Here is a 25,744-nt window from a genome sequence, read left to right on the forward strand (position 1 = left end):
CATTTGGTAGGTCCTGGGCACCACAGCCACGGAGCAGGACTTCCATGAGGGTGGGACTCGGGGCTGAGGCTGGGGGGAGGATAGGTCCTGTCTCCAGGAGTTTGTAGCAGAGCATGACAGCAGATGAGTAGGGATATGAGAAAACAAAGAAATTATTGAGGCGTTATTGGGTAATATGGTAGCTAGTAGTTTTGTAACACAATTTTTTTATGGTTGTCATGCTCTTTTGGTAGGATTTGTGGCAAAATCTTCTTATGAAGAGTGTGGAGGAGGAAAATGAAGCCATGCAGTGTGTGTCTTTGAGGATTCCTGTTAGAGAAGGAGAAAGTGTGAAGATGCCGATTTGAAAAAGTAACGTGAGAATAATGGAAGCCGGATCCATAAAGTAAGTACAAATTAAAGAGGTTATGGGGGGAATGAAGATACACATTAGAAGTAAAGAAAAGCAGGTTACGTTTGGTGTGAGAGAAACCCTGGCCTGATGAAAGTAAGAGACCCGTAAATTTTTAGGGCCTTATGTTTTTGGTTTTTTCATTCTTCACAATGACAGTAGTGGCTACAAGAAAGAGACTTAACCAACAAACTAGTTACTCTAGTATCTGCTAGATAGTGTGATAGTTCTGTTAAATTTGAGCAAGGATCCTGTGAAAGGGAGACAAATTCAGCATCTACAATTATGGAGAGGTGACTTCAAGTCCTTCAGTCATGTCAGCAGTGTGCTCTCTGGAAAACAGCCCTGCCTCATCTGTGTTGGAACAAATCCACTGAAAACACAGGGCACCCCGATGGTTAGTGAAAGCTGCTGCAGTGCAGAGCTGCACTAGCAATTTCCTTAGGGCATTAGCCTTCGGTTTTAAGTCAAGAAGCGGACCTCTGACAGACCCATGTTGTTGGAGTGTGCCTCCTTTTGTTTACAGGTCTCTGTTAAGATCACTCTTTCAATTCCCAGCTCATTCGTAGACATGCTGAAGTCTGAAATCCAGTAGTAACCTATAAGGTCAACAAATGCTTGTGCACGTACTACTGATGTTTTTCCTATGCAAACATTTGTAACTGCTGTGGTGCCAGTTTATTGGTTGACTTCTGAACTTGGTTGCTGTTAGTGCTCTGCAAGACTCCAGCCTCACAAGAGCAGCTGAGCGGAAGTAAGGCAGTGAAACACAAACTCAGACACGCTTGTTATGCTATATGCACCTTCAAACTGATCTTCACCTCTCATGGACCTGAAGTTTACAAGGCAAAAGAATAGTTAAAAGAGTTGGAACAAGTCGCAGGGGGGTAAGAAAACAGGCTCATTAAACTTTATGCCTGCATCTCAACTATAAACAGCATAGTGCAGTTTTTGTTAATGCTTTGAATTTTAATTACAAGCTGCCTTAACTAGTACTGATCTAATCTTATCTTTTCCCACCTGGTTTTAGAGAATAAATCTCAAGTTTAATTTACAAGCTGTGCAAGATTTTGAGGAATGCTTCAGTTGATGTTTATATGTAGGGTACAAGTTTGCTCACCATTTCAAGGAGAGGAAAGCTATTTTCATTCTGAAGCACATCAGGGATTTGATTTTACTATCCACAAAGCCATTAGCAACATATTAGTATATATGACTGCATTCAGTGTTTGCTGACAAGTCCACATGCCTCTGCGTAGAACATATTTTCTTCTGAATATGACATCTTTCTTAACCACCAAAGAGTGTAAATATTGGTCTTAGTGCTTGAGCGAGTCACATCTCAAACAAGTGAATCACGTATTTGAAGCACCATGCTATACTGTGGAATTACAGAATTTCTGTACAGAAAAAGCTGTGACAAATTTTTGTGTTGCATTGAACATGGCCATATCTATTTGTTCTGTTCAAGCAGACTGTATTCCAGAGGGTATTGCAATGCGCTTCAGAGAAGTTCTTTTTCTTAAAGTTATTCTCATTGAAAATATTACAGCATCACGATTTAAAGCTTGAGCCAATTGAAGAACTTTTCATGCAAAGTTTTCTCAGAAAACACCAATTTTACTGAGATATACTCCTGCTTTGAAATTCTCTTTAATGTTTTAGTGTACGCTGCAGTCTGTTTCATTGACAGTCAGTTATTTGGGGAGTTAAAAGTACCTGCATGCAGACCTAGCACAAGCTGGGACCGTGCACGTCCTCTTTATTCTTGTGCCTTGTTAGTCTAGAAAATCCCTCCATCCCGAGGTGTTTTTCTTATGGATCTGGTTTCAGATAGAAGCGGTGGTATCAGCAGAGCAGCAGAAGTGCTGGGACGTTACAGAACAACACAGTGCAGTAAGTGCCAGAGATACTCACCAATGTAGAGTTCAGAGGGTTTCCAAAAACCGAGTTTATTGCGGCTGCATTGGTATAATCTGATTTACAGTGATTCCCAGCAGCTGCCAATCAAGTCTAAGATGTTTCTTTCACAGAAATTCTACATAACCAAAAGTTTGGAAGGAATATTTCAAGGAAAGCTGTAATTGCTTTGGAAATGATTCTCCTAGGTCAGGTCTAAAAACCTTTATGGTGAATCTTGTGTATTTTTAGCAGTAATTAAATGGAGATTGGTGGATTATTCAGGCTTGAATTTGACATAAACAGGTAGCAAAGTAGTTTTTGTTTATTTTTTACAGGGTAGATAAATAATTATGGTCAAAACCAGGAACTGAATGAATAATGAAAATTAACTGTTTTAATATAAAAGATGCACACAGGGCATTTTTGTGCTCATATACATCTGTACCTGTAAGTAAAAATTGTGTAAGTTAGTAGGAGTTTGAGTACTTACGGAAATGCGTGAAGATTCTGCAGACTTTTTATCTTGGAGTAAACGGTTGTCTCAGTGTCACTTTTGTGGGTGACTCCAAAGGGTATTTAAGAAATTATATGGAAGAAAAATGGTTTTAAAAAAAGAGAAAAGTGCTGAATGTTAATTTATTTACTCCAGAGCTGAATGGAAAAGCCATTAGGGAAAATATGCTGAACAGGTTTGGCAGGCAGCCTGTGCCACAAGAAACATTTCCCATAGCACATGCAGACAGAGCAGTTAAGTGTTAGTAGGAAACAATGCTGGGTTTTTTTCCTTGAAACTGATATTAGTAGATACGTTTTTAAGAAGTGTTAATCTGATATAAGACACAATTATTTCATTTATTAAACATTCTTCAACAGCTGGGAAACCGTGAGTAAGAGGTAAAATACATCCTCCGGATGCATAGGGAGCCAGTTTTATAAAGCAGGTTACAAAGTAGCTCCCGAGGTTATTGGAGAGTCACCGTGTATGGTCCTGGGATGGTAGAACAGCCATGCCGGCGCGAGGCGGAGGGCAGCCCTGGGTGCCGAGAGGAGATGTGGATCAGAATTCACAGCAGGAGTGATTTCCAGCAGCTGCGGGGCTCTGGCAGCCTGTCCTTGCTGGTAGGTCTCACTTCTGCTCTCTGAGCTGCCATCACACTTCACCTTTACTTAATTTTAAGCACAGTATGAATTACCCCACTGCCAGCAATGGGATTGCTCATGTATTTGCACTATTTCCCACAAGTAAGTCTGAATGGGGAGAGGATTGCCACAAAATGCTAGATTTATTTTCCGAAGTGACACATGCATGGTTAAATTACATTTCTGTTAGATATCTGTCTTTACCTGTCCCTCTATTTTCTACAATAAATCAGTGCCACAGGATTGTAAAATAAATATTTACATGAAATATATGGAGGAGGTTATACAAATTAGGTTATATTGACGTTGCTGATCTGTTTTATATTTATATTTATTCTCTTTGGTTTGTTTCAAATGAACTGAATTATAAATATTGTGTTTCTTAAAGCAAGATGTATTTAATAGCAAGTATTGAGGTTATTTTTCTGGCATGACATTTCACGGATAGCTTGTTTTTAACCAAACTAGCACTTTTTGGAGCAAAGCTCTATTCAAAATTTCTGTATTTCAAAGGTGGTACATAAATTTGGTAGCATATTGGAGTCTGAAGTACCTGTAAATAAATCAGGTATCTGGGGCAGGAGGGACTTTCAGGAATCGCCCTGGGTCAGGTAATTCAGTTGTGACATATCTTTCATAAAAGCCACGAGGAATCTGAAGAAGTTAATAAGCTTGCAAGTCATCAGATTTTCCGCATGCAGTCATGTCCTCTAAGTGCAATAGAGTGTATTAATAGTACTCCGATGTAACATTTTCCAAGTGTTTTGTAGTAATACTGGTTGGGTCATGTACTTCTAACAAACGTTAACATTCCTTGGGGAAGACTTAGGGTCTGAAGTGCCTTATACTACCATAACATGCGGAATAATCAAATCTGTGAAGGACAGGCCACTGTGAACCTGGCAGGAATATATGACACTTGTGTATTGTGTAACAGGCATTTGCTGTATTTCTGTGATGAACTGGAGGAAATTATTATGAAGGTATATGCATTGTATACATGAAGCAGAACATAAACTTTCAAGTTTCCTACTTAATCAACACATGACTGTGGTGGGTTCCTGGAATGGAAAAGAATTGGAATGCTGCTGTCACCCCCAAAATCTTCGCCCAGTATGCTTTCCTGCCCTTACGTTTGTTTTTAGTAGCACTTGGCTCCCTGTTCAGTTGCTGGACAGTTGGGTAATGTTCTTTGCCCCACGGTATGGAGAAGGTGATGATGAGATGCCACACAGGTAGCGTTCCCATGGGTGAGTCTTTTGGTGAGGACATACGAGAGTAGGAACCTCACAGGTCTTTGGGGCTGGAGAAGAATTGTGTCTCGATAACATCTGATTAGCCTGCACACTGTTACTTGAGAGAAAAAAAAATCCATAGTTGAAAGGTGCAGCACTCTCTTGTACAGCTTTAGTTAAGAGAAATTCCAGTTGAAGGTAATGTCTTCCCATTAAGGGGAACATAGAGGCAAGGTTCATTCTGCCTTTTTAAAAAGCTGTTACTATTTCGCAGTAGCTATGTCTCTAATTGATGACAGTATAACCTGCCTGTCAGTATAGCGAATAGCCAGTGCTACTGCAAACGTTGGAAGGTATTGCTTAGTAGCCTAAAAATAAGTTTATATTTCATCCCTAGACGCAGTCTGAAGTCTCACCCTGCCTAGATATGTACCCAAAGTTCGACCCAGCCCCTTGCTGCAGGGATGCTCAATAAATCCTTACACAATGACGTCTTTCCTGCTTTGTCTGCAGTTAAGGGTGCTCCTGGGCCAGGCTGCGTGTGCAAGTATGTATCTGCAGGTTCCCACCTCCTGGGACTGTATGTCATGGCAGCCGTTGTCACCTGTCCTGTTACAGTTCCTGAGCTCTGCAACAGCGGGACATCTCATCCCATCTTATAGGGACACATTGCTCACACTCCTTCACCTACAAAAGTTTTGAACTCTGGGACTGAAATATTTCGTTCTGTAAAGAGCTCCACTTATACACTTACATCTTACATACAATCATTTACAAGAACAACTTATGTTTTACAGATTAGATGAACTTCCAAGCGTATTTTAATATGGAAAAATTAATTGATGTAACTATACACAAGGAATGAAATCTGATTTCAGTTAATACCATAATCCATGTAATAGATTAACATCTGGTTCTGACTTCCTAAATCTTGGCTTCCAGTCTCTTCAGAAATGAGTGGGAAAGTCAGTAGAAAGCCTCTACATAGAGCATAGTATTAATTCTTCTTGTCTGTTTCATTTTACTTTATTTAGATGTGGAAAATATTCTGTCTTACTGGCATGAGTTCAGAGATCTTACCTCATCACCTATGAATGGGAATCACATCACTACATCCTCATATATTATAATTCAAAGGAGAACACTGAGGGAAAACAGCCAGGGAGATTCAGCCCAGTCCATGTCATGAGTTGTATAAAACCGTTCTTGTACTTTCCACTGGTATGACCTTTTCCACTGCTTGCTGTTTGAAGCACTTTAATCAATAGATTTAGAAATTACTGTGTAATACGACCCTTTTTTTTTTTTTTATTCCAGACAGCAAAAGCCTTGTTAACCCCCTCTTGTAAATCCGTGTAGAAATTGGCCAATCTAGGAAACTCTGTTTGTTGTTTCAGTCATAATATCTCACACTGTGGGTATTTTGCAGTTGATTTTGATATGATCAGATATAGACTTTGAATCAGTTCTATTCATTTTGTTGATTACTGCTTTCTTCATAATTAGAAGAAACTGACATACGGAAAAGTGCTAGTCACTGCTGCTATGTAGTTATCACTGGGTGGGGAGGATAGTAATTACTTCTTACAGTTTGGCTTCCAATGATGTGAAGAAAATCCCTCTGTCTGAAGTGGTGCCATGGTCAGGTAACCACTGTTTCCAAGGGAGGAGCATGGCTGGAGAGATGAAAACTTTCATGGGAGCTCTCCAGGTGTTTCCTAAGACCCTGATTTCAGAGAGTCTCATAAAAAGAAAAAAAAAAGAATGTACACAGGCATGAATGCTGTCTATATGCAGCTCTCCATTTCTTAAATTTGTGTTGTGATATGTGAAATGTTGCCATTTTTTTGGCAACTGCATTGGTACATATTAGGTAGTAGGATGTAGGGCATGGCAAGGGCTGGGGGCTCCCTAGGGTCTGGGGATACTCCCCAGGAGATGGCAGGGCATTTGTAATCATCTGTGGTGGTTAACTGCTGCTAATACAGAGTAACTATTTTTACTTTTTCTTCAAATGCATTTAAAATCATTTTGAATTTGAAATTAAATCTCCTTGCTTCTGTTATTTCTTTTTCTTTTGCATGGAACGATTATTTGCTGTTATCCCGAATATGTGAATGTCACATATGAGATACTTTGTGCACTTGTGAATTCAGCAGGCATTTTCTTGGCACCTCAGTATTCCATTGATGCAGCTGGTAGTTTACACTCTTCATTTAAAAAACACAGTATCTTGTCAAATTACATGAAATCTGACTTGACCTTTACCTCTGTACAGCTAAAAGTGGTAGTATAGCTACCCTTTCCCTGCCCAGAAGCAGGAACGAATGTAGAAGAGAGCAAATGCACAGAGTGCTCAGAGCTCTCAGATTTATATTTCTGAAGATGAAAGAGCTAATCGTAACAATTTATTTCCTTTTTCATGAGCGGTAGCTTTTCGTTCTGCCCACAGCTCAAGAAACTAGTCACATTCAGAAAGCTGGAGTAGTTAAGGCCCAGTTTATATCTCAGGTCTGCAGGTGACAGCGAGGGCACGGGCAGGTCATTGCCACACGCGCGGTGCAGTGTCACTGTGTGGGAGGTGGCACAGCTGCAGTGTCCCATCCAGGCAGTGCTCGTCCAAGCTGCTGGTGGCTTCTGCTGGTCCCCCACCATGCACTCAGGTTTTTATCAAGGAGGGTGTATTCATGGGATGATGCATTTTAAAGAAGATTTAAATAAGAGATGTGTTTGTGGCTGTTAGGAGCAGAAGGGTAGAGAGTAGCCTTGAGAGGAGGGCAGAGGCTTTGCAAGAGAAGAGGTTGATGACAGAAGACAGATTTTGGCAAGAATGAAGGAAAGGGGGAATGCCATAAGAAGAAGCAGGGCAATGCAGGAAGGCCAAGCTTTAGTTTACGTAATGTGGGTTGCTGGCTTCCTGAGCAGTTGCTTTTCCAGTTTGCTACCCACCAGGCTGTGGCAGTTCTGCTCTTGCTGTACAGGGGTGTGTGTGGTTACCCCATACAGCTGGCCGTGGAAACCTCACTGGGTTAGTTCTGCAACTGAACCTGCGACGCTTCAGTGCATTTAGAAGTGATAACTGGTGGAAAGGGTGCTGTGGTGGCTCAGAAAGGCAAGGGGAGCAGTCATGAACACTGCAGCGAGTCCTTGTGAGAGATTAGTGTCCAGCTTGGTGACTGTTTAAGTTCACAGAAAAGATGTGCTTCACAGTTGAGCACCACGGTGGGACCACAGCCGTGACCCAAACTGAAGGCGCGTGCGCCCAGGCAGCGAGGCGATCCTGACGGCCCTGGGCCACGTGGGAGGGTGCCTGCGCTGGCTGGGGTGCATAGCCTGGGACGGGAGTTGCTTCATCCCCTCGGTAAATCAAAGCCTATCACAACTTGATTCGAAGCGCTCCCAAATAAATGAGCCTTTCAGCTGATGTCAGTAGGATTTCTAGTCTCTTTCCAGTTCCTCAGCATCCTTGTGTCCCCAGAGAATATAATCAGGCACAGGAGACTGTGACAATCGGGGTTTGGAGATTATGTAGCATCCAGGCACAGCCTTGAGGAGTCATGTTTGCTGACATTAAGGTGACTACAGCTTTACGGTCATTTTACACATGACAGCATATCAGCTGTATAAACATTGCTGGAACAGGAGATTGCCTATGACTAGCTGCTGTGAAATTGAAATCATTTGTCTGTGTCTACACGGACCGAAAATCATGACTATTGTTTGCTAGTCATTTCAATTTTTCAAGCTTCTTTTCTAATTCAGTGTAATTTTGTAGTGGAGACAAAGCATTAAAGTGGGTTCATGCTGCAGGTGTGTGCATTTCATCAGTGCCTCCCATCAGATTTAATGAGCCTCGCCCTGAAAGCACCAGATCATATTCTATTTTCCAAACTTCAGTAGAATTTATTCCAAGGGAAATCTGTGCCATTTCAGAGGGAAGTATTACTCAAGGTCACTCAGGGTAAACAAAGTGAGCTCTAACTGACATGATTTCTGTGAACAACCTGTGGGTTAAGGTACCATTTGGCTTAACTGGTGTAGAGTTTGAGCCCATGGATTCCTGTGCTTTCAGTGTAACTGTGTAGATAACGATGGACATGTTAGTCCATGCCTTGAACCAAAGCAGTTTTGTAGATAATGGTTACTCCTGTTCTTGCTTTTCAGATGTAACAAAGCTATACAAAGTTTGTGGTGTGGTTAAACAACAGGACAATACTTTGAGTTGGCTTTTGAATGTAATTCTGTACACGTCAGCTATATTTTGCTTTAAATTAGCATAAAAGAATCAAAAATATGTTGACCTATTGTTTTCGACCAAAAGCTACGGAGCTCCTATATGTTCCATGACCTGACCGCTCCATGTGTCACAAGAAAAACAGAAATAATTTAAGTTTTTGTGATACTCTTGTTTCACGTGCCTTGAAGTACAATGAAGATTGGGGTAAACAGACTTTATGCAACACCACATCTTAGTACAGAACATTTTATAAGAGAAAAGGAGTCAAGATTCCCACTGAAAAGCTGCTGGTGTCAAATAATCATTTATTCTGCTGTTGCTGGCTTGCCCTCATCTGAATGACAGGGGCTTTGCTACCAACAGGAAACAGTATTTCAACAAATGCTTGTGAAATCCTGTATAATTCTTGTCACATCAAAAGCCTGTGTGGAACTCTGTGATTTTCACTTTAGTGTTCTTCTCACACATACAGAGACAATAAATGAGGAAATATTTATGCTTATCATTAAAGGGCTACTTCTTACAAACATCCTTCCTCAGCACATCAATGGATCTTAAACTGCGTGTCTGAAGTTCGGGTGAACTTCAGGGTTGATGTCACATATTGTGCTCAAAAGCTTTTTCATCATGCTCTCCATGTTCTTGTGGTAGCTGCTAGAGAGGTTTCGGATGGTTTCTGTTGTTTGCTCTTCTATTTTAGTGGAGAGGTTACCTTGGGAGCCCATTACCTGAAAAGCAGAAGTCCTCTGAGCAAAATAAAGGGTTACGTATGACTATGTTTACTGTGCTTTTCTTCATCATCTAGCATAAACATAATGCAAACATGCCACTTCATCCTAATATTAAGGATATGATCTAGGTTGAACTGTACATGTGAAAACAGGATTAAAGGGAACTCTTGCATCTGCTCATTAGCAATGGGAACCTCCCCATGTAATGAAAGTTTCCCAGCTCACTGTGGGAACTACATTGTGCACATTTTGTCTTTTATATCGCTCATTTTAATTTGTTTTCTATTTTAATGACTAGTCAACTAAGTTCTATCACCAGTGTGCTTCGTTTGGCCTCACTGAGAATGAATGTGAGCGTGGCTAAGGAGCAAAACATGGGAAAGGCTTCCTGACAATGCATAATTACAGTTTCAGAGTACTTGAAATGTCTTCAGCAGTTAGTGATGTATAACCCTCAATAGGCCTCAGACAAGGTCTTTTAATGTTACATTTTCTTATCTGGCAAAATACCAGACAGCTTCTGGCACACTTAATATCAGGACATTCGCTTAGAATTTAATTAACTCTGGACTCGCTGAACATTTTAGCAAGGTTATGTTATAAACAGATGCATGCGTTCCAAATCCTGTGACTTTGCTCCCTTCTCCCCCACTGCCCCAGCATCCCGTGAATTCTTCCCTTATGGAAAAGTCCTTCAGATACCAGCAGAGAAATTGGTTTCCAGCTAAAAAATTCCATGGGGGAGAGCAGAAGACATTTCTGCATGCTGACAGAGTAAGAAAGGAATAAGTAACATACTCTTCTTGTTCCTGCCATGGTTATCTGGGGTAGACTAGCAGCCGAAATGAACCTGTGATGTTAATGGGATACCTAGACATGACCAGAAACAAGGAGGCAGTCGTTTGCTTTATTTTCCATGAGATTTCAGCCCAACTGAGTTCTTAAAAGAAGGAAAAGCAACTGATTTAAGACCTTTTGCAGAAATCACCTTTGCAATTCTATTTATCAGTACCTGGCAACATAGTAGGAAGTTTTTCCATAATCCAGATGTAAAACACTTTTCTATTTGGAAGAAATACAGGATGTAGATGTCATTGTAAATATTGGGAAAAGATTATAGTTTTCTGTGGTAACTATTTTTAGCCGGCATTTTATTGTAGCTTTTAGACAAGCTGTAAGGGTCTCATGTGGATGTGGGAAAGATTGTACAGCTTAGACCAGATTTATGAAGCTGTTTTTTTCCACTGGGGAAAATAAATTTCTAGAGATCCCAGATGGTTGCATATTATCCAGCTACCAAATACTTTTGAAAAACCTCAAGAAAAGTATCATAATTTTAAGAAGAGCCTCTGCAGACTGGGAACCTGCTTTCTCAGTTCATGCTAATAGTGTAACTTGAGATACTTGATTCTTACTCTTCTGTGTAGTCTGTGTGTGTCCCCCCCTCCCCCTTTTTCTGCTTCTGAATTTGAAGACCTTTTTCTTGTCGGAATGCAGACAATGCTCTGCTTAGTCTGTGGCTTCTGCTGACTTTGAAGATCTGTCCCCGTATTTTCCCATACTGGTTTTATGCTAGGGTCATTCCAAAGTTGCTAAAAAGTTACATTGACTTGGAAGCCACAAAATTCGGAACTAGGCTGTGCATCTCCACAGTTCAGTGATCTCAGACCCTGCATATAAACACCATAAGCAGCAACAAAATTGGTTTGAGATCTGTGCTTAAATTTTGTATAGTCTGAAAAAAAATAATCTTGCATATTGTCACTCTAACCTCAAATCAATTGTTATTTTCTATTGCTGCTGTTGCTCATTCTGAACTGATATGGAACATCTCATAGTATGAGAAAATTTATCCCAATTTGCATACAGCAACACAAAGAGGAGGAATCACATTAAATGAGACTGTGACAAAGAATTAAAAATACTTCTGTCCAAATACCTGAGCCGATAAACTGAACTGGGCATGAGGCTTCCCTCTGCACTGGTTTAGCTGGAACTCCTGCCTGCCTTCCAGGCACAGGTTAGTAAAGATGGCATTTCTCTGGGTAGATAAATGCTCCACATAATGGGGTCAGAGAATGTGAAGGAGGACTGCAATGACCTTGTACAACATGCTGCCATTCGAGGAGCAGTATGTGCTCTGTCGTGCTTGTGTGAAATGTTCAGTTGGCAAAGAGTGGCATTTCCATTCAGCTTTAATTTTGTTTGTGACAAAAAAATTGAGTTCACACAAAAGCAACATCTTTTCTCTTCTGCTATTTAAGATCTACAACCAGAAGTCTGGCTTGAATGAAAAGATGAACAAATTTTAGAGGTGTTTTTTGCTTTATTTTAGTAAACGTGCATGTGAGACAATTACACCTGGCCTGGCTGTGTGACAGTGTGTCTGGGGGCTGGCAGTGTATGTTAAGAGACTTTGGGTGTATATCTGTTCCTAAGGCTTGATCTCTGCTGGGAAATGTTTCATGTGAAGTGTGACTGAAATGACAGGTTTGTAAAGCGGTTTTTATTTGACCTCTTTGGCTTTTTTGGTAATGGCTTTTGCACATGTAGTTTCCTTGCCTTTGCACAAAACAAGCAAGGGAAAAAACAAGAACAAGAATGTAAGAGGAAGATCACCAAGTAAAAAGAGAACTGTTTATGAACCTTCATGAATATAGTAGAGAGAACTGCAAGATGACATAAGTGTATAAAATGCACTTTAATTCAGATATGAAAATATCAGCCAGGCCACTTTTACTATGAAAATGTAGTGAAAAACTCCAAAGTTTTGGTGATTTCAGTTCATCAAAGACGTAGTCTTATGTGCAGTCAAAAAAGTCAGCTAAGATGGAACAGAAACAGAAAGAAAGATTTTAAATCTTTGCTTTTACGGAAACATCCATCTTACTGAAACCTCCAGTTTCAAGACAGGAGTGAGGTCTGTCTGGAGTTAAAGAAAGAGGACCCAAAGGTATTTTGCCTTAAGGGAGGTACATCTTCAAAGGACAAGCATGAACCAAGTACAGAAGCTGGACAATTTTGGTGCTGAAAGTCCACAATACCTTCTACAAATGCATTCAAAACTTGTGAAGAAGTCAAAATGAAACATACACACATCATAGGTGATAGTTCTGTGTTTAATTGGTATGATCGTGTGTGTTTGCAGAAGTCTCCAGGTGACACTGTTTGAAGCAATTTGTTTTACCATTGAGCAGACTGACATTATAAAAGAGTGTTTCTTACTTACATTTGTTTGCTTGTTCCGAAATTCCTTCTCTCTCTGTAACCGGTAGTGGTCTATCTCGGCTATGGCTTCTTCTTTGGCCTGCTTCAGCCTTTTCCCCTTTCCTGATGGGGGAAGACACAGGGATTTACTTCACACTCGTCACTGTATCCCAAAAGATGAATCTCTCTACGTCAGATTCACAGATGGAGTGACGGACTCCACTCATAAGAGAGAAGCAGCAATATGTTTATTGGTATGAAACAGCAATTTAACAAAGCTTCATAGTAAATATGACCATTGTTTAATAAGATTTGATGGCAAGGTACATGTGATTATTTACTGCACAGAGGACAGGGTCAGACAAATCTGTCAGGGAGACCCTCCTGTTGAGTGCTGAGGTCCGGAAAGGACCCTTTGTGCCCTGAACTCCTTCTCAGAGGGGAGATTAGGTGCGGCTGCATCCAGACATAGTCTCAGACTTGGTCAATGGTTTATATCTAAAGGATTACTTGTGCACAATCAATTCTTTATACCACTTAGTGAAGATTTTCAAAGTTTAGCATGCTATTAATTGGTTACTGAGAACCTGTTGTGGCAAGGAATCCCTCAGCTTTGCCACAATCAGAAGTATTTCATGTGGCATAATAAAACAGACAAAGCTTTGAGAAAAGTCAACAGCCTCTCGGTTTGCACAAGAACGATCAGAAGAGCTGACATGATTTTTGTAGGGTACTTTTGGATTGAAAGCCAGTCACACAAGTATCTACCTTCTGAGACCAACTCCCTGTGTGAAAGCACACATCAAATGAAAAGCTTGTTGGTTTGCTAACAGAAGTCTTTGCAATTACACATTATCTCATAACACAAATGCCATTTTTTTTTTAATTACAGCTTAGTGTTTAAATAAATAACTATCTTTCCTTTTTCAGCAATAGTAGCAGCCAGATAACAGATTTTAGTTGTCACTGATGGGAAAAGATGTTATTCTGTAAGATTTGCTGTACTGATGGGTTGCCAGCATCCCTTCATCCCACACCAACTGGATTCTGCTTAGACCTGGCATATTTCCAAAGTACTACAAAATAAGTCTTAACCACTACCAAACTGAGTTGCAACTTCAGGCTTTGTCCTTTTCTCACACCCCCCACTCCCCCACCCCCCTCAACATTTGCTAAATGCAGAGGTGAGTGATTAAGAGAAAAAGGAGGTCACTGGTATTCTCTAGTAATGCATAGAAAATATAGAAAACATTTATTTTTCTTTTCTTTTTAAACAGGAGGGTGATATGTAAGGTGGCATTTTAGACTGTGGTGGAAACCAGAGCCTTTCTCCTGAAAAAGTTTGTTTACATAATTGTGTTCACTATGAATCGTTACTTTTGTCTCAAGTAAAATGCTGAGGGTTTGTTAAATCAAGCCCATCTGTGTCATTGCAGGACTGGGCATAAGGTAGTTCCTGGGTCTAGTAGGGATGGAGTAAAAGGTTTGATGAGAATGTGATGCTTAAATTTTTACATGAAGCAGGTGTTGAATGTGTCATAACCACCCCATGGCGATGTATCTCAGTCTACTTGTTTTGTATCAAGTCGGTAGAGCTGCATGGATCTCCGCAGGACACTGCTATACTAGTTGGTGAGGTAAAAATCTTTTTCTAACTGATGAGGCTGTAGACCTCTTGCATTGAAAGTTGATATATTTGAGACACCTGGGTTGATGCTGATTTTTTGGGGTCTCTTTCCTGCTGTACAGCTAGAATTTTAGGGGTTGGAGGAGATAATACTCCCTTTTCTTAATGGGAGAAAAGCTATTGCTTAGTTGCTTAAATTAGGATATCACAAGAACAAGAGAATGGAGACTAGGCAACTGAAAAAGGTGTCTTGATCTGACGTGCGAAACATCTATTTATTTACTTATCATAACCACGTACTTAACATTATTGAACAATATGAATACTTTTGTAAGGGCGTAAGCTAAGCAATCCAGCAGGTTCCTGGAATGCGTTGATGATAACTTCCTTCTCCAAGTGATAGAGGAGCCAGTGAGAAGTGCTGTGCTGGACCTTGTGCTCACCAGCAAGGAGGGGCTGGTGGGGAATGCGAAGCTCAAGGGCAGCCTTGGCTGCAGTGACCATGAAATGGTGGAATTCAAGATCCTCAGGAAAGTGAGGAGGGTGCACAGCAAGCTCACTACCCTGGACTTCAGGAGAGCAGACTTTGGCCTCTTCAGGGGTCTGCTTGGTAGAGTACCATGGCATAAAGACCTGAAGGGAAGAAAGGCCCAAGAAAGGCGGTTAACATTTGAGGCTCACCTCCCCCAAGCTCAGGATCGATGCATCCCAACAAAGAGGAAGTCAGGCAAAAGTGCCTGGAGGCCTGCATGGATGAACAAGCAGCTCCTGGACAAACAAGGAAACCTGCAGAAGGTGGAAGCCAGAACAGGGAGCCTGGGGGAACACAGAGAAATTGTCTGAGCAGCCAGGGATCAGATTAGGAAAGCTAAAGCCGTGATAGAATTAGATCTGTCCAGGGACATCAGGGGCAACAAGAAAAGCTTCTACAGGTATGTTAGTGGTAGAAAGAAGATGTGGGCCTTCTCTGGAAGGAAGTGGGAGACCTGGTTACCAAGGATATGGAGAAGGCTGAGGTACCCAATGAATTTTTTGCCTTGGTCTTCACCAGTAAGTACTCTAGCCACACTGTGCAAGTTACAGAAGGCAAAGGCAGGGACTGGGAGAATGAAGAACCACCTGCTGTAAGAGATCAGGTTCATGAACATCAAAGGAATCTGAAGGTGCACAGGTCCATGGGACCTGATGAGATGCATCTGTAGGTCCAGAGAACTGGTGTGTGGAGTGGCTAAGCCACTATTCATCATATTTCAGAAGTCGTGGCAGTCCAGGAAGTACCCACAGACTGGAAAAAGGGAAATATAACCCCCATTTTTAAAAAGGGAAAAAAGGAGGTTCTGGGGAACTACAGGCTGGTCAGTCTCACCTTGGTGCCTGGCAAGATCGTGGAGCAGATCTTCCTGGAAACTATCCTAAGGCACATGGAAAATAAGGAGGTGATTGGTGACAGCCAACATGGCTTCACTAAGGGAAAATCATGCCTAACAAATTTGGTGGCCTTCTACAATGGTGTTGGTGGATAATGGAAGAGTGACAGACATCATCTACCTAGACTTCTGCAAAGCATTCGACACTGTCCTGCATAACATCCTTGTCTCTAAACTGGAAAAACATGGATTTGATGGGTATACCACTCAGTGGATAAGTAATGGGCTGGATGGTTGCACTCAAAGAGGTGTGGTCGATAGCTTGGTGTCCAAGTGAAGACGAGTGACGAGTCCTCAGGGGTCAGTATTGCAACGGCACTATTTAACATTTTTGTTGGTAGCAAGGATGGTGGAATTGAGTGCACCCTCAGTGAGTTTTCCGATGACATGAAACTATGTGGTGTGGTTGGCATGCTGGAGGGAAAGGATGCCATCCAGAGGGACCTTGACAGATGGGCCTGTGTGAACCTCATGAAATTCAGCAAGGTCAAGTGCAAGGTCCTGCACATGGGTCAGGGCAATCCTAAGCATGAATACAGGCTGGGCAGACAATGGATTGAAAGCAGCCCTGAGGAGAAACACTTGGGGATGCTGGTGAACAAGAAGCTCAACATGACCCACAAATGTATGCTTGCAGCCCAGAAAGCCAAGCAAATCCTGGGCTGCATCAAAAAAGTATGGCCAGTAGGTCAAGGGAGGTGATTCTTCCCCTCAATTCTGTTCTTGTGAGACCCCACCTGGAGTACTGCATCCAGCTCTGGGGCTCCCAACATAAGAGGGATACGGACCTGTTGGAGTGTGTCCAGAGGAGAGCCACAAAGATGGTCAGAGGGCTGGGGCACCTCTGCTACAGAGGCAGACTGAGAGATTTTGGGTTGTTCAGTCTGGAGAAGGCTCTGGGAAGACCTTGTAGCAGCCTTCCAGTACTTAAAGGGGGCCTGCGAGAAAGCTGCAGAGGGACTTTTTGCAAGGGCGTGTAGTGATAGGACAAGGGGGAATGGCTTTAAACTGCAAGAGGGTAGATTTAGATAAGATATTAGGAAGAAATTATTCACTATGAGGATGGTGAGACACTGGAATAGGTTGCCCAGAGTAGTGGGTACCCCATCCCTGGAAGTGTTCAGGGCCAGGCTGGATGGGGCTTTGAGCCTGGTCTAGTGGAAGGTGTCCCTGCCCACAGCAGAGGGGTTGGAACTAAATGATCTTTAAGGTCCCTTCCCACCCAAACCATTCTATGATATTTTTTTGGTTTTTAAATCTTTCAGTTCAAGCACAACAGCTGAAAACTACTTTTCCTGAAGTCCTAAGGAACATTCTCCAACTGGGCTAGAAAGGCGAGCATTAGTATTTCTGATTTATTTTCTCCAGGCTGCTACGTTGAATTGATTACACCTGTGCTGGGCTTCTGAAGCCTTATGGGGTGTGACATATAGCAATCTGCTTCCACTGAGCGTGGCACCATGAGGAAGCTGAATCCTGGGAGAAAGACTGTTGATTTTGATACATCTGAGATTGAACAAAAGCCTGGGTAAAATGCCTGATCCAGCAGTATAGTATCTGCCCATTTGACAGTTCCTTCTGAAGTCATTATCTGCAGATGGCTGAGTAGAAGCAGAGAGGGGCCTGAAGTGTGTAGGCTTCCTTTTGAAGTCTTGATCCCTGGACTGTTTGATTTTGTGGGTGTGCTTATTGTGGGACCTGGGGTGCGTGGTTGTATAAAGGCTTTTCTCGCAGGAAGGAGCAGACTGGTGAGGAACCAGATAGCTTCACTGCCTCTCAGTTCGTCAGTGCAGTGCTCTCTTGTGTAGTTAATCATATTTCTGAGTCCTTACGCCAGCGAGACACTGTACGTATGTACATAAAGGGGCAGCGAGGCACTTTAAAACCTAGCATGTGCTTTCCTAGAGTTTGTGTGTGCTTGATAAGGGCTGATTCTCTCAACTTCTGCCACTCACCGTATGAAGTCTTGGGACCAGTTTACAGATTTATGTAAGATCCTGACATTGGTCTGGACAACAAAATTTGGAACAAGGTTTAGGCCTGTATTTTGAAGTTTCCCTTATTCTCCTCTCCAGATTTGGAGCTGATCAGCTTTTTATAGAGTTTTTTTTTTTTTTCCTCTAGGAGCAGAGCTGGGGGTGATTCTCTGGAGCTGGAAATCGGGAGAAGTGACTACGATGAAGCTCTGCCAATTTCACCAGCTGAGGAACTGGATCTCTATAGCAAATTAAATTACTTCAAAATCAGTGGGATTTTAATTTTGAATTCCATCTGGGGGGCCATCTGTAGTAAATATGTTGCATATTTGGCTACCAGATAGATAAATCCATTTAAAATGCACAAAATGGAAAGAGATTTACTGTAAAACAACAGTTCATTTGCCTCTGACAATGTAGCTAGTGAACCAAGAAAGTGTATATATATATATATATGTACATGTCAGCTCTTGACAGTGCACTGGAGTAAGCACAATACATAGGGTGTCACTGTAGGGTGACTGCCATTTCATTTTTCCATGATGCCTTTAGGATTGGCACAGCAGGAACCTGCTGCTTCCTATTTAATTAAGTGGAAAAGCTGTAAGTAAATTACTGCTAGTTCAACAACGTTGTGGACAGAATTGGCAACTGCCAACATATGTGGTAGTGCATATGCTGCACCTGATTAAGTTAAGCAGAAACTAGAGCTTAACCTGCTGTTTCACTAGAGAGAAACCAAAATTAATTAGTCAGTCTGTTATTAACCACTTGTCTGCTACCTTAGTTGTGCAATACAGGATTGCCTTTTCAAAGTCTCACTGATTCTCTGCAGAGCACAGCCGAGCTGAAATCAAACCTTACACACTGCAGGGTGGAAAAGCATTGAAATTCAGCCAAGATTATGCAAAAAAAGGGCAAGAAATACAGGGTGATGGGCAAACCAACCGATCCCTGTGACATTTCCTCTAGGATCATAAAAGTGAGGTACAGAAGGCTCCAAGTTTGAAGAGGCTTTTGCCCCAAAGGGCATGCGATGTGGTCCAGGTTTGCTGCTGCTCCTTTGTCCCTCCTTCCCGTCCTTGAAGATGGGGAGCAGCAACGCAGCTGTGCTATGCCTGGTTTCCTTGACCACTGTTGTCCATGATTACTGTAGCTGGCAGCCTATACATTTCTAGGCATCATGTTAAATTGGTGAAATCTTAACTAACTTTGTGTCTGTATTAGCCCTGTATTAGATTTTCTTACCTAACATGGGGAGGCATAATTAGTATGGGGAAAGGCTGTATTCTTCTGTCTAGGTAATTCTGTGATGCTAATGAAATACCTACCTAGCTCTGGTTAGATCCAGAAGAACTGGTGAGATTTTTTAGGTTGTTGGGGTTTTTTAGATCTTGCAAGAAAATGTAGGAAACAAAAATGTTGCATTCTAATTTGATTAAACACGATGGTATCTTACTTTCCCAAAACTGCCATGCTAAAATTTGCTTTCTGTTTTCAAACACATCATCTAGGCTTCTAGCTGAATTTCTTCATAGAAATCATGTCATAGGAAGAAGTTGCCAAAAATTATTAATATTTTCTTTAAATAGGACCATTTCAGTTGTCTTCAAGAGCATTAAACTGTCTGCAAAATGGTATTTAGGGATGCTCATTTTGTGAAAACTATTTTGCACTTTTAATAAAATAGAATAGAAGCAGCTGATCAGTATATATAGCTTTTTCGGTAGATAAAATATGTCCTGGGTATTATCCAACAGAATGCCATGTATATAATTTTGTTTACAGTATCTTATTTTGATTAAGATTTTTTTTTAATCTGACTTCCCAAAATCTTTCAGCTGAGTTTTCATTTTATTAGGCACTAGAAATTCAAGCCAAGATATAAAAATCTATAGGAAAACAAATTTTGCTAAACCCAGTGTCCATGACACATTTGTTTCCCTTGTTTTACCCAGAAGGATTTTCAGGAATTGATATCTTGGCTCTGACAATGCTCAGTTATTTCGGGGATCCAAATTATGCTTCAAGCAAAACTGATAGATAAAGCAGTGCTGTGGGTAAAAGGCCAAAGTTTTGCAGATTGTTATTGGTTTCTGTTTAATCAATTTAACAGTTTCAGCCTTGCATATGTGTGCATTTACCAACAAACTATTAATAATTTTCAGGTATAAATGATATCAGCCAATGTACAGCAGAACTTTAGCACTATATTTTTGCTTTGTTTCGTGTCTATAACTGTAATTTCATTTATTATCTAATTTTTCAGTTATCCAAAGTGGATTTTGCATTACAAACAGCTGCACATATGTCAGCAAAACTTAGGCCTGTTATCTGTTTATATACAATATTATGTGTGTTCATGCTGTATTTTGATCTGATTATGAGTATCAACTGTAAACACCGAAGGGTTTGCATAGGGGTAGTTTTGCTATTGGCACTTCCTTGAAAATTACTTCTCCTGGTTGTGTCCCATGAACATTCTACCATTCGTTCTTCTCATGTTGAAGTGTAGAGTAGTGGGACTCCCTCGTGCAGTGTCTGTTTGAGGTGACAAAGGAGGTCATAGGTGCAGGTTAGCAGGGACGGGACTGCGTTTGTACTTGCTGGGCAGGTTGAGTATTTCACTGGCAGCCCAGGCCCGCAGAGCGCCAGGCCCTGAGCAGAAGCTGCCGATCTGAGCTGGTACCAGGTGGATCTGGGCTGGCGTTTTCTGGGGTGAAGCAGCATGTCCTTGCCTTGTTTGCCAGATTGTGTGTCACAGGTTAACCGATTGAACTGGATATATTGGTTGCATTTCATGTATTTCGTTTTATCTTAATTTTTATGCTCAGACTATGCAATCCTTTATGCTGATCTAACTGCAGAATCACTCTGGGGGGAAGAGACTGTTGAAGTAATTCTGACTTGGCATAACTAGATTCAGCAAGAGAAGAAACCCTTTTGTCCTTGTCCCACTGTATTTAAGTTATGCTGGTATAGTTAAGCATCTAAGGTGGCATAGTGACATTGCTATGAAAAATACTAAGGGCAACAGAAATTTTATTTTATTTTGTAGCTTTGCTGCAAGCCTCTTGTAATGCTGCATATAATAATCATAGAATGGTTTGGGTTGGAAGAGACCTTAAAGACCATCTAGTTCTAACCCCCCTGCCATGGGGGGTTATGTCTTTGTCCAATGATTGTTCTGTAATGATTACTGAATAACTGTTCTGTTAGATTGGCTGTAATGCTTCCTTTAGCACAAAGTCCAGGGTGGAGTAGTCCTTAGGAAAACCCAAATCAGAAACCTGACCTTGCTTGTGTGATTCATGAGCTCTAAAATTCACAAAAGCTTTGCTATTTGCACCCTCGTAAAAACTGCTGGCAGTATTTAACACGAACAAAAAGATCCACCAAAGTCTTTAGGCTGTAGATGAATTTGCCACTTCGTTAGTAAGTTAAACTTTTTGCCCTTGATCTGGTGTACCTAGGAATAAAATCTCTTAGAAATTATTGAGGTTTTTCATGGGATCACACAGAGCTACTGCGGCTGGAAGGAGCCTCCGGGATCTGGGATCTGCTCCAACCCCTTGTGCACAGCTGGTTTGGCAAAGGCAGCTTGACTAGGGCCATATCCAGTGGGTTTCTAACATCTCCGAGGATGGAGACTCCACAGTCTTTCTGGGCAGCCTGTTCCTGGGTTTGACATCCCTCACAGATATAGAGCTGTTTTCTTATGCTTAAATTTGTGCTGTTGCCTCTTGCCCTTTCAGTAGATGCCATTGAAAAGAGTCTGGCTCTGTCTTCTCTGCTCCTGCCCCTCCTCCCCCCCTCGATTTTAGTGTATGAGAAATATTTATTTTCCTTAATTTTTATAAAGGCAAAAAAAATGTTTAGCCCTCAAAGAGAGAAGAAAATCACTGATGAAATATTTTTATTGAGTATTTTTACTGATCACCAAATTCTTCATGGATGTTTTTCTGTAGCTGCTAAGTAACTTCTACCAGTGTACTAGTATTGAAGTAAGCATAGGCAGTGGTTTAATTCAAGTTTCTGACTCAGAGGGGTCTGGAAGATAGTTTACTTGTAAGAAGCCCAGTGCTTATCACAAGCACTCTGTTTAAGGCTGGGTCGATGACAGGGGAGTGTTATTTGCAGAGTAGAGTTAAATACACCTGTAGCTATGTCTGGATTTTGCAAGACGTTCATCTTCAGTCATTACTTTTGTGTTATAATGATACTTTTCATTTTTGGAGTTTCTTAATTTACAAAACCTCTTTTTAACTGGCTGTTTTTGAAAAAGCAAAGATGATTTTTCTGGTTTTAAAACCAAACCCAAATGAAATGAAAACAAAGCAAAAAAAGAAACCCAAACCCCAAATTAAAGGGTAATCAACATCAAGCTGTCATAGCTTAAGGCCTGATTCTGCAGCCTGTGTTCACACTCCCTCGCTGGGGGCTGTGCCTTTCCAGGTTACACACGTTCTCGCTTTGGGGAACAGTGTGGTTCCTCTGCCCTACCTGAGAAGGGAAGAACCATCCCACTCAGAGCACCTCGTTTGGCTATATAAAGGTTGAATCACTTAATTACTCCTTGCTTTTTTGCTGGGACCAGCAACCCTCAGACACCGTCTTTTTGTGAGCCTTCTCTTTTATGAAGGTGGGAGATTTTTTTTCTTCTTCTTCTTCCCCTCCCCCCCCCCCCCCCCCCCCCCCCCCCCCCCGTTGCTCCTGCAAGGCTTTGGGGCACAGGCAGCAGCCAGGGCCTCAGGGAAGCGATACTTGCTTTCTACTTATTTTATGTCTCCTGCTGTACGAATTAACAAGTCACGCTAATAATTAATGAACACACAGTAATGCTGATTTTTGTGTAGAAGGAATATAGAAACTACACAAATAATTTTTGTTTAGCTCCTATATCTCTCTGGAAAACAAAATACATTCCTTTATCAGCCTCTTGCTCCACATGACACTGTTTTCATGCATTTGAGTCCTGCTGGACTACATTGTTTCCTGCTGCTGGTTTCTGAATCAAGGTAACTCCATGAAACAGTATTAATGTTTCAGTGCTAATGTAGGTCAGTGCCTCATATGTAGTTGGTACCTACATTCGGGAGAATAAGGTCACCATATTTTGCATTAAATCACTGGGAGATGAATGCAGAAAATGATAAAGGAAGGACTCTACCAGGAGAATTATTTCTTTGATTTAAATTAATCTAGCAGATGCCTTCATTTCTATATTTGTTAGTATTAATTTTTGCTTATATATGACTAGAATAAAAATACTTGAAATTATTATTATTATTATTATTGGATATCTACACATGCTTTACGCTGGGCATTTAGGCATTCAGTAAATGACATTTATTTTAAATTGAACATTAATCACTTGGTGATTACTTGTGCTATGTAATAAGACTTGTATGAATGACCTACTACAGTACTGACAGTGCTTGTGATTATACCATGACTTTGATTACTGTCATTGTGCTGAATTCTCCCTTTATTTTCGTATAACTTTTTTGAAGCCCAGCTGAGATTAGAAAGCAAGTTACTAGATTTTGTAAGTAAAGAGGAGCACTGAAAAATTTATACAAGACCTATAAAGAGAAATAGAGAGTTTGGACCCTGGTCCTCCAGAGCTGGCAGCCATTGGTGTGTAGGCTTCTAGTTTAAATAGCTAAGGAAGGCTGTAATGACATTATTGGCATTGAGATAAAGCAAGAATAAATGTAGCTGACAGGATGAATATAACAAAGAAAACCTTGTTTAACGTAATAAGGCATGTGTGCGTGCACACAGAATTTTAAGCAAACTGAATGTTCAGGTTTGGTTAAATGCCTGGTTGCAGTCAAGGCACAGCAGTAATGCAAGTGAGAAGAAAGAATAGGAGCAGCACAGCTGTGATGTATACAGATGGAATAATGTTGTTTTTCTGTGAGCCACTGTAATTCTGAAGACCTTACAGTTGAAAGCTACAATAAAAGCAGTCCAGCTACTTACTTTTTTTGGCTTCCTCCAGTTTGTCCTTGGCACGTTTTTCTGCCTGCAAAAGCTGCTGGATTCCCTGAGACTGGCTGGTCATGCTGATTGCTGAGGCGGGTGAACTTCTGCAGGGACTGGAGCTTTATACAGCCGGCAGGCTCTTCCTTGTGCTTTTTGTTCTGTTGTTACAACAGATTTCCAGATTGCACCAAACCAGCCGGCTCTGCCTGGATTACTGCTGGTCGAAAAGGCCTGCTAGTGCAATCACAAAAACACTGTAGTGAGGTTGAAAGGAATGTTGTCCCCTCCTCAGGGTCACAGAAGATCTGAAGTGCCTGATCAACAATTGGGAAGAGAAGAATACTCCAAGTGGCTTGTAGTTAAATGAGGATTTTTTTTTTAAGCTTTTATTGCTGAAGCAAAATATAGTTAATCTTGCCAGAAGAACTGGGGAAAAAAATATGTTTCTTGGAATAAAAATCACTTCCCTGAGTGTGAAGAATCAGATTTGGTCAACAACTAGTTTTGGCTGAACACAGTGAACTGGTTGTAGGCTTCTGTTTGGTGTTACTGCTTAACATTATTCATTAGAGTATTTTCACTTTGTTAAAAAAATCTTCATTGGGAATGAATTCATCAGGGACTAAAGTTTAAAAAAGCATGTGGTGTGGAGGTGTGCTCTGTGTTGTAATCTGCCATGAGGTAGATGAGTGCTGTGGAGGGAAACTGTGGGATTAACTCTAAGATCCAGACTCTGGGAACATATGACTGCTGATCTAGGTCTTACTTCTAAGTCCTTACGAACACATAAGCATGGCTGTAGATGCACATCCCGTTTCCTATGGTAGGAAAATAATCTTGTAAGTTAATGCATGAATAAGCAGTATGTTTATATTTTGAATCTTTATTGAAAAAACAACAAATCCCCACTGTCACATGTACCTCAGCCATTGCACAGGAGGAAGATATGTCAAGATGTATCATTAAAATATTTTTTTTCTCAGTACTTCATAGCATGAGTAAAGCATATTTATTGCAAGTTCTTCTGACACAGCTATGTCAGGACCAGAGATCACCTTCTGATGTAAATGGCTTTTTCAGACTTCAATTAGGTAGATGTATGTGTATATATAGATATAATTTCTGCCCATATATTACGAAAGACGTATGCAAAAATTATTTGTTGCTCTCTGCTAATGGTCCTTGCTGTAGGGCCCTTTCTTTTCTGGGGCGTCCTAGGACAGCTGTGCTATGCTACTTGCTTGCTGCAAGGCTGTTACCTGATCCTTATGAGGAAATGTGTACTGTTGTTACGAAGTTGTGTGGAGGTGGAGTTTTTTTTGGCATTCCCTGCCCCCGCCCCCCGCAAAAGCTGCAGGCTTGAGAGAAAATGGATGGAGATGCCTCTTGCCCTATTACTGTCTTCAGCTGTGCTCTGAATGGCAGTCACATGGAGACTTTGAAAAGTGGGTTTGTTTTCTGATTAGTGATGTTGATGTCATGGAGTCAAATTCCACCCAGGCACTCTCTCAGAAAAATGCCAATTTCTTATAGAGTATTAGTCAATGTGTTTCTTCTTTCATCCAGAAACTGTGAGATGCCTCCTCATCTCCAGCACTGAAATCAGAGGTCTGCTCTAGCTGCAAGAGAGCAGACATGCGCTATTTTTAGATGATTGTAATGCATAACCTTGAAGTTTATTTTATTCAGACATAGAAGAGCAAGTGATGATCAATTGTACAGAAAATATGGAAACTGTAGGGTTAGGATGCCTGTTGTGCCACTGGGGCTTGGCTCCAAATTATCTGACTGGCAAAGAAAAGCAGAAGTGGAAAAATAAAGAGATTTGGTTTACTTGGGGCAGGAAACTTGGGCTCAGAACTTTAAAGCAGTAGTTACTT

At 41.1% G+C, this 25,744-nt stretch overlaps 1 protein-coding gene and 1 long non-coding RNA gene across 2 annotated transcripts in view; one reads left to right on the plus strand and one right to left on the minus strand.

The window, feature by feature from the left end:
* The window catches only part of LOC308071296, a 59,472-nt gene that overhangs the window by 24,955 nt on the left and 8,773 nt on the right, over positions 1 to 25,744 (plus strand). Inside the window, exon 3 of the long non-coding RNA XR_013931077.1 lies at positions 234 to 8,029. This is a non-coding gene — a long non-coding RNA (uncharacterized lncRNA). The remainder of the gene's footprint in view (positions 1 to 233; positions 8,030 to 25,744) is intronic.
* Positions 8,029 to 25,197, minus strand: ATP6V1G3 (ATPase H+ transporting V1 subunit G3). Its single transcript, XM_080406500.1, has 3 exons — positions 23,862 to 25,197; positions 12,866 to 12,966; positions 8,029 to 9,633 (listed from the first exon to the last, which is right to left on the minus strand). Exons 1-3 carry the CDS (start codon positions 23,941 to 23,943, stop codon positions 9,460 to 9,462), a joined length of 357 nt encoding a protein of 118 aa, XP_080262626.1. The 5' UTR covers positions 23,944 to 25,197; the 3' UTR covers positions 8,029 to 9,459.

The sequence above is a fragment of the Falco punctatus genome, assembly GCF_963210335.1.
Source record: "Falco punctatus genome assembly, chromosome: 11".
Lineage (NCBI taxonomy): Eukaryota > Metazoa > Chordata > Aves > Falconiformes > Falconidae > Falco > Falco punctatus.